Source organism: Blastomyces gilchristii (genome assembly GCF_000003855.2).
Source record: "Blastomyces gilchristii SLH14081 genomic scaffold supercont1.10, whole genome shotgun sequence".
Taxonomy (NCBI): Eukaryota; Fungi; Ascomycota; class Eurotiomycetes; order Onygenales; family Ajellomycetaceae; genus Blastomyces; species Blastomyces gilchristii.
The window spans coordinates 852,973-863,404 of record NW_003101673.1 but is presented as its reverse complement, the minus strand read 5'-3'; the positions used below and the strand labels follow the sequence as shown (position 1 = coordinate 863,404).

Here is a 10,432-nt window from a genome sequence, read left to right as displayed (position 1 = left end):
GTTGTTAGATATATTGTTCATTGAGTGTATAATATCTATGAAATCTTGAAGAAGTGTAATTGTATGAATATCTCATATGTCTGAGTGTCAGAACTCTCAGGTCTTTCACTGATATTCTCTTTGTAAGATCTTATTATAAGGTCAGAGTGACTGATAAGCAAGCTTCTATCTGAGAACTCAGTGTTCACTTAACTGTGTTTCTCTTATATGTCATTACATGTTCAGATATCTCTTGATGAATAATTGTTTCTAATGAGAAGATGATACATGAATAATCATTTCTAATAAGAAGATGATGAACATTTTTCTAATATAAGAGGCCTACACTGAATAGATTGATATAATATTGATAGGTCTTATATAACAAAGAGAAAAATGTTAGAGAAGCAAAGAAAGAGAAAGTGTGAGAATCAGCAATCAGAGTGAATATTTATACATGTATGTGATGATGTATATGATGGGGCTTCAGGGCGGAAGAATCTATACATGTTCATGACAGCCGAGGATCGGAGTGTACGCGTTCATGGCGGCCGAGGATCGGCGATTGAGAATGGCCGAGAATCGGAGTGTACGCGTTCGAGAATGAAGCGGTTGAAATCTATGAAGTGTAACAGAATAGTCTATATGATTAATCAGGCGCAGCCCGCCACAATCCTCATTGTATGAGAACAAGTGAGTCAATTGCAACAGAAAATACTGCAATTAAGTATGTCTCAGTGAAGAATGAGTAATCAGACTTCTATGACACAAGTTACACATCTGAATATGATAAATCTAGATCTGAATACTATTACTAAAGTGCTGAATCCTCTGAAAAAGAGATTCTCTGAGTAAAAATCTTGATATCACAAGTATTGAGCTTGCTTTAACTGTGAATATTAAAATTATAGTGTAAAAGATTACACACAGTATACACAGTCAAGAAAAGTAAGAAAGTTAAAAAACTAGCAGAATCAGTGAGCTCAGAGACACTCACTGATATTCTATAAAAAGTCTTCAAAGTGAAAGAGATGCTCACATTAGATGACTCTCTGAATTCTGTGAATACTAAGAGAAAGCAGGCTTCTAAATAAGGTGCAGGTAAGAATAATGAAGTAGACACTCATCTCAATATCTTAAGATCTGAAATGTTAATGTATAAGAGACACTTGAGTAAGAATTAGAAGATAACTGTAAAAGTGTTAGCAGACACAGAAGCTTCTATATAGACTGACCAGCGGGACCATGAATTTCACATTTGATCTCATTTGATCTGGTCTCATACATTTCTTGGCGTGAGTCCCACCAGGACCAAGCCTCAAAAAAATCTGAAAATGGACCATTTCTGAGAGAAATGATGTGAAAAATGACCAGATTTAATTCAAGAACAGTGAAATGAGAGTAATTTCTCAGGATAAACTGTGAAAGATGATCATTCTTTCAAAATCAGAATAAGACTGAGACTGAAGATTAAAATCAGTCTCATTCAGTTCATTCAGTGATTACTTATATAATCAGAATTTGATAACAATTATTGATAACACTCATGAAACAACTAAATACATTCTTATGTAAGTTTATTCTTCACTTTCTCATGAAAACTACACTTCTCTGATATACTGTGATCAGAGGTATTAAACTGTCTGATAATTTCATGTTTTACAATCATGAGTTTCTTGATTGTTTCTTCTTGTAATTGTCTCTGATGATAGTGATAAATATCTCAACTTGAGTTGAACTTTCACTTCATTTTCACCCCTGTCAATGAAATTGTCAGAATATTATATATCATCAGTGCAACAGTTGAATATATACTCTCAACAATTTTTCATAACTCTAGAATTGATTTGATGTGTAAATTCATCAGATTATCTTGAAGATAGCAGTTAAATTCAGTTTTACAAGTATATAGTTTTGCCTGATTTTCAGTTGTAATCAATATATACAAGTTCTGTTTCAAAGTTAGTATTATAGTTCTATGAAATATGAAGTGTTATCAAAGATCATTACTTACTAGAGAATTGTATTTCACTGTCTTCACATCTTGAACATCTACTTATTCAAATCTCTGATAGTTGACATTGTAGTAGTCTCAGACTAATTTGATATATAAGTCTTATTTCTTCTCTGTTCAATCTTGAGAAGTGTAGATATTAACTCAACAGAAGGAATCTAGTAGAGCTGCTACAGTATAGTACTCTGTAAAAGATTGTTCAGTTTTGCTGTAATAATATGCCAGTTTATTTCTTACAGTAATAATAGCCTGTGCTATAGCATCATTTCAGACTGAATTTCTTTTTAAGTGATTTAACTGCTTCTCAAGATAAGTAAATAAACTGTTATACACTCATCAGACTGACTGCAGCATTGGTGTATAAGTGATTGAGACTGTCTTTATTATCTTATAAAACTGAAACAGTAAATCAATCACATATTTTAACTGAGTTCACTTTATATCAGAAAGTTTCAATATCTGAATCTTTTCCTAATCAGAGTATTGCACTCAATGATCAATTATCTGACATAATCAAAGAGTCTGAACAGTTATCTTATATATTGAACTTCATCATATTCTAACATTCTGTATCATATTCAGTGATATGACTGATTTATTTATTTATTGAATATTATGAAATCATTGTTATTATTTAGAGAAGATACAAATTATATTAGCAATGTTTCAAATCTGTGATATTTAAATTATTAGTCAATCTATTCAAAATTAATAGTAGTGTTATCAAAAAGTGTTATTAAAAAGTAATATTAAAAAGTGTTATCAAAAAACATTATCTTTTATAAAGTGAATGTAAAAGTTACTTGAGTAATCACTTTCATCTCATTCTCATCTCAAGAATCAGTCATCTTATTATTCTTTGTCTTAATATTAAGATTCTTTATCAGTGTTTGTATCATAAGTTGAATCATATGAGCAATGCAGAGAATATGATCTTGTTTATTATTTCAGAAATGCAAAGCTAATTTTTGCTTCAAGCTGTTTATTATAGTGTAGTTATTTGCAGCATTGTCAGTTGTTATTGTAAGAAGACTGAGACTAATATCTTAATAGTCATTTTTAATCACAGTTATTAATATCTCTGTTATATAATTCTCAGTATGACTACTGATCAATGATTCAAATTCAATTAATATCTCTTAATAAGTTCAGTTCTTATTAATATAATAACATGTAACTCTTATAAATGTAAGATTGTTTGTACTAGTTCATGCATTTACTGTGAGAGACACTCTTTGATGATTCTTCAACTCTGATTCTAGATATTGTATATTAACTTTGTAGTATATCTTGAGATTGGACTGAAGACAGAATCAATGTGAAATATAAAGATTTGAATTAAGTATTTAAAGAAGTGTTCAGAATTCAGGGTTTTCAATTGATTGAAGAGAAAGATTCAGAGATATACATATGCAAAGTAATTATTCATAGAAGTTATCAGATAAGAGTTGTGAAATCAGAGTACTGATATATGATTATTTTCACATGATTTTCTTCAAATTAGAAAGTTAGTGTTATTAAAAATTGTTATCTGATAGAGTAACTTATCAGCTCAGTAGTAATTTTCTGATTATTTTTCTTTTATTATCTGCATTCTGATAACTTCAGGTGTCAGAAAATTTCTTCAGAGCTATAATCAGTTCATAATGAATGTTTCTGAATAAAGTTATAGTAATTATAGTAGAGAGATAACTCTTCAGTAATCTGTAATATAATCTGTTGATAATTATTTCATAGTTCATCTCAGTGTTTATATTGAGTTTTTCATAAATTTCATGACCTGAAATCAGATATGAAGAATGAAGTGATCATTCATCATGATTGAAAGAGAGTATTCTGTGTTAAATTGTAAATAACATAGATTTTGTGATTCACAGTGATTTCTTGAAGAGTTTATGAATCTTCAATAGAAGTAAAAGAAGTGAAAGAAGTGAATTCAGAAGACATGATAATAATTTAAGAAAGATAATAATTTATTTTCAATAACTGATCACTGATGTGTGTAAGAAGAATTAATATAAGAGAAAATAATCTTCTTTCTTAGCTTAGTTATAATTTTAGTACTAACTCAGATTGAATATCATCAATGTATAAAAGTAAATAAACAATCTTGATTAATCTCTGTCATATTTCTTGAAATATATTAATATTATGAAAGAGAGTGTTATCAAATTGTATTATCAGATGATATCATTAAAAATATATTAATATTATGAATATCAATATTGAAAAAATATTGATACTTATACATTATAGTGACATGATAGTTAAATATATATATATATATTATTTCTGATATTGATAATTGATTACAACTTGTACAATAATTTTTGAAAACTCAAAATTAATTTCAATTATTAACTAATAGTTATGAACTTATAACTAACTAATATAAAAAGAAAAAACTTTTTCTACTTATTATCTTTCTTCTCTTTCTCATTCTTCTCATCATTCTTCATAATTCACTTCTCATTCTCATTCTTCTTCTTCTTCTCCTCATCTGAGATGATAACTATCTTAAAATCTCTCTCTGCTGTCTTCTCAGAGAAGAGTTCTCACTGCTTTCTCTCAGCCAGGTCAATCTGCATCTCAAAATCCTGCATTTCCTGGTCTACTGTCTTGAGTTTCATCTCAGTAGTAAGCAGATTGACATGCTCAGAGAGCAGAGCTGTCTTCTCAATATTCTGAATTATGAAGTGCATTTGAGACCTGAATAAGGTCTTAATCTTCTTCTCTGTCAGCTTCTGCTAATCAATTAGAGAACAGAAGTGTTATCAAAAATCATTATCTCTTAATAAAAAACTTATCAGTTTTAACTTCTTTATCTCTTACTTCAATATCTTCTCAATCTTCTTCTGTTATCACTTATTTATAGTAACACTCTTCTTCTCTCTCTCTCTCTTCATCTTAGTTTTAAATCATTCTCAGAACTTCTCCTGGTCTTACTGCTGCTATATAAGACTCTTCACTATCTTCTTTTTCAATCTCTTATGAACAGTGCTATCTGCATTATTTCTATACTTAGTTCAGTCTAAATCTATCAGAAGTGTTACTTAAAATTGTTATTATTCTACTTTTTTACAGAGCCTCTTCAAGACATTATAACATGTCTTACAATCTGTCTCTTCATACTTGAATACCTTCTTCTTCTCTCTCTTCAATCTGTGACAGCGCTCACGCGCCTTGATGATTCACAGAACCACAGAATATTTGAAGAGAAATGACATGATTGATTTTGATGAGTGTTGAGAGAGAAGTGAAGGCAGGCAATGATATGATAATAATAATAATAATGATGATGATAATAATAATGATGATGATGATAATGATGATAGTGATGATAATGATGATAATGATAATGATAATGATGATGATGATGATGATGATAATAATGAAATGAGAAGTGCATCAGAATATATTATTAACTTATCAAACATAAAGAGACAAAGAAACTATTAACAGTTTTCAGAGATGTACAGAAACAGCTATAGTATTATATAACAACATTATCTTCATTCAATGCATACACTATTGATATTCTTTGTATACATTTATCATATAATCTATATCAGAGATACATGCAGAAAACAGATCTTTATTACTAGAGAGAATGATTGCAGTAATTCTCTGTTTTCATATTATAAAGATAAGTTATTCTCATTTCTTTCTTCTCTCTTTTCTCTTCTTCTTCAACTCATCACTAAGTTCAAGCTGGTATGAAAACTATTAAAACACTCATAGAAACTCTCAAATTGAAGAGTATAGACTAATCAAATTTTAAATACAGATGAATTAAATTACATTTAATAATACTAATTATTCATTCTTCTCTTAATAAAATAACAGTCATATCTTCCTTCTTCCCTCTCTTAAATGAAACATGGCTTGTGAAAAGTGAGTACTACATCAGGTCATAATGATCAACACAGCCCCAGCACACAGAACTGTATACATGCAGTGTATGCTGAACTGAGAGACTATGTGAATTGCAAATCAATGACAGTATCTCAGAGAGAGCTGTGCAGTGTGAAAAAGCCACAACTCTCAGCTATGTGTGCAGAGAGTGAATCACTGCAGTAAGTGTATATGCATTGCATGAAAGTAACATTTTTTGATAACACTCAGTCTCTGATATCATGAAAATAGAGTCTCTCTGTGAGATCTGTTTTTACCAGAAGTCAGAGAATTTTATATTTTCCAAGATCATCTTCACATGCCTTGTCTGTGAAATCAATGAGAGAAATCATTGATTTCAGCATTCTGTTCTTGATGTTATTCAAGTGGCAGCAGAGTCCACCCTGGTCATACTTTTTAAGTGTATATTTTCTAATTATTCACATTTATACAGATATATACTGATTATTTATTAGATGATGTTAAGACAATGACTCATTATGATCATGTTACTCTCACTGTGAGAAATACACAGTTAATAATGAATATTGTGAAGACTCTGAGAAGTGAGTATTTTAAGAGTGCTGTGACTCTGTGATCTTGATTTTTTTTTATTTTTATTTTTTGTTTTTTTCTTTTTCTTTTCTTTTTTTTTTTTTTATTGTGATTTTTTCTTATATTTATTTTGTTTTTTGTTTTTTGTTTTTTTTTGTATTTTATGTTTTTTTCATAATTAAAATTATATAAATTATGATCTGTGTTTAGAAAAGTAATGATATTTGATAATACTCTCTATTGAATTTTCAACAAATGAGCACTATGTTATGATATTATGTAAGTGAGAAATGATTTCATAGTTTCATTTGATGCCATTCTCAATAATGAGATCAGAATGAAAATGTGACTAAGAATTCAAACATATTCTTTATCTGAGACTAGATTTTTATTTGAAAAATGAATCTGAGACCTTTAATATTTGAAATAATGTGATTTGAGATCAATGTGATGAACACAAACCATGACCAGAAGTAATGCTTTTAGGCAACATGACAACTGTAAAGTTTGATCCTGGTTTCAGACATGGTCACACGGTCAGTCTACTTCTATATAATATATTGATAATTATATAATCTGAAGACTGAAAGAGGTTCACTGAGTAAAGAATCTCTGATATATAAGATTATCTGATAACTGATATTTAATATTACTTACAAGAGTAAGAGTTCTCTTGCACTTTGAAGAATAATCTTGCTATATTTGAGTATGAGAGCTGCAGAATGTGAAATACAATCTTATTCTCAGACTTAATTAGTTTCAAAGATTCAATTCACAGATTCAATGATGTACATGTTATATGCAGTTAACTGATAGAAAGAAAACAGTTCATACAATTCTATTAACTGATATGAGAAGAACATTTCATGTCTCTAATATAGAAGAATTAAATCTGTTTACACATTAATAAGCAAAGAGAATGATTTGCAAGATCTCATTCAAAAGCATTCTATATGTTATACAGAATACAGAAGTGAAGAAAACTAAGATAAAGAATATACAGAAGAATAAGCATATAAAGAAGCTTCTGAAGAAGTATGAAAAGATCTTCTGAACAGATCTTTCACTGAAATTACTGCTGCAATGAGAATTTGTACATGAGATTAATACAGAGAACATGAAATCAGTCAATCAGAATGTATATTCTCTGTCACAAATGTATCTTGAAGAATAGAAGTGTCAGATCACAGATCTTCTAGAATATAATTTCATATAATTCTTATTAAGTGTGTGAGGCTTTTCAGTTCTATTTATGAAAAAGACAGATGAGAAGTGACAGATGTGTATTAATTATTAAGCACTTAATAAGCTTATAATCAAGAATGAATATTCACTGTCATAGATTCAATAACAGTTGAATACAGTTAAAAATGTCTGATATCTATCAAAGATTAATCTTCTCTCAGAATACTGACAGATCTGTGTAGACAAACTGTCAGTTCTGTGAATCATATTTAATATATAATGAGAGAAGTTCAAATTTCTAGTAATATTATTCAGTCTGACAAATGTATCTATCATCTTTCAAATAATAATGAATATGATTCTTTATAAACAGAATAAAATCTTATATCTCATATATCTCAATAATATTCTAGTCTTTTCAAACTTATACAATAAATATCTGAAGTATCTTGATAAAGTACTTATAACTCTGACAGAGTATAAGCTCTATATTAAATTAACAAAGTATGTGTTTGAAATGAAAGAGTTGAAGTTTATAGAATATATAGTGAGTGATAACTATATATATCTCATCTCAGAGAAATTAAATATTATAGTAAATTAATCACAGCTGAGAAATGTATATTATATATAATAGTTTCTTAAGTTAATCTTATATTACTGTAGATTTATCAAGAATTTTATATAAATATCTGTATCACTCTCAGATCTCTTAAGAGAAATAGATACAAATCTGTGAAAGAAGAAGTTTTATTCAATTATCTGAAATATTATATGTGAAGAGGCTTTTCTCACACTGAGAGAATATATAATAATATTTTCAGTGCTTATTCAATTAGATCATGATAAATCTTTCTACATTAAGACAGATACATTTGAATGAGCTATCAGAGACACTCTTCTATAGATGAGTAAGAACAGCAAGCTGTATCTGATAACATATAATGATAGAAAACTATCAGATGCTGAGCTCAATTACTCAGTGTATGAAAAGAAATTACTAGTAATTAAGTACACACTGATGTTATAAGATAGATATATTGATAACAGATATATAATAACAGTGATCATAGATTATAAAAGCCTTATCTATCTATAATTAATAATGAAATCTTTTAAACACTTAGTATGTTGAATCTCAGAGTTTTAAGTATACAATCTTAATATTAAATATTAAAAGAGGTCAGACACTGTGATATCTAATATAATCAGTCACAGATCTGATTTCATGAGTGAGAGTTCTATAAATCAGATATAAGAAAAGTTCATATTAAATATACTGAGAAAATGTAAGAAATCAGAATAAGTGAATATAATAATCTCTCACTTAAAGAATGACAAGATATCAGATGATAAGTATCTTATAAAAGTAGTAGAAGAGATGCTTTTAAACTTTAAGCTAAGAAAATTAAAAAATAATATTGTACTTTACTGTGATCTAGAATATATAGAAGCTCTCTATCTAGAATATTCATTTAGACATGACTTGATAGCTCATATACACAAGGAATTCAGTCACTTAGAAAGCTCTGAACTTATAAGTGTACTTAAATCAAGAATATACTGATTAAGAATGACTGAGAATATTCAGATTTACACTTATAAGTGTCTGAATTATCAGATTGTGAAAGAATCTAAGAAAGAATTAGAATGTAAGAAAGTATAATATCAGATAAAGTATATAATACAACTATTTAAACAATAAGAGATAAATCTCATAGATATATTACTGCAAATATCAAATGAAAATTAATAAATAATCACTGCTATTAATTATACTACTGACTGATCAGTTGTGAAAGCAGTTTCAGAGATAATAGAGAAGATAATAATGAAGTTTCTATATAATAAGATCTATATCAACTATGAAATGCTGTATGAGATTCTAACTGATAATGATGTGAATCTTGTAGAAGAAGTAATAAGACATTTCATGAGTCAGTTATAGATAAAATATTATAGAATAACACTATATCATCTGCAGATAAATGAGAAGATGAAACACTTGAATAAAATCTTGAGCAACATGCTGATGAAATATCTAGTGAGCAAGTCTATGAGACTATGAAATGAATATCTCAGGCAGACAACTATTAGTCATGCAGATTCAACAGTATGCAGTCTTCAAGCATTTATCATTCTACCTGTTGTATGAATTGCATCCGCGCATCCCGGAGAATGCTTCAGAAAAGATGGGAGAGGGAACAGCAGTTGCGGACGCAGCAGAAACAGTGATTGCAGATGCATTAGTTATGAATGCAGCAGAAACAGCAGTTGCAGACACAACAGTCACAGATGCAGAACCAAGATTGAAAGAGATCAGTCACACACATGCAAAAGCTAACAAGTTACTCCTGAACTGAGCAATTCAATCAAAAAGAATACAAGACTCACTAGTTAAGAAATCAAGTCTCAAGATGAGAATGTAAGTTCTTGTATATAATAAGAGTTCTGAGAAGTTTCAATCTAGATGATTTAAGTCATATAAAATACTCAAATCACATTCTCTGAGAACATACACATTGAAAGAATCAGAGAGATGAGTCTTATACAACTTAATAAATGATTTATAACTTATAAAAGTAAAGATATAAGATCTGAGCAGATTATAATCATCTGCAGCACTATTATCAGTGTTGAAAAAGAAGAGATTTATAATTAAAAAGTCTCATGAAGTAAGAGAAATCATAGATACTTATAAATCAGATGATCTCACTTATTCTGATCTTTTCATAATTATAAGAAAAGAATGAAAAGAAATGAAGAAATCAGATAAACATTATACTTTAATAAGTGATGAGACTG

The 10,432-nt window shown here is 28.8% G+C and overlaps 1 protein-coding gene across 1 annotated transcript; it reads left to right on the top strand.

The window, feature by feature from the left end:
* Window positions 1–9,726: 9,726 nt before the first annotated feature.
* Window positions 9,727–9,990, top strand: BDBG_17208 (uncharacterized protein; the record flags this gene model as incomplete). The annotated part of the gene is made up of 1 exon (XM_031724984.1): window positions 9,727–9,990. The coding sequence occupies one exon, from the start codon at window positions 9,727–9,729 to the stop codon at window positions 9,988–9,990; it is 264 nt and encodes an 87-aa protein (XP_031578808.1).
* Window positions 9,991–10,432: the final 442 nt, after the last annotated feature.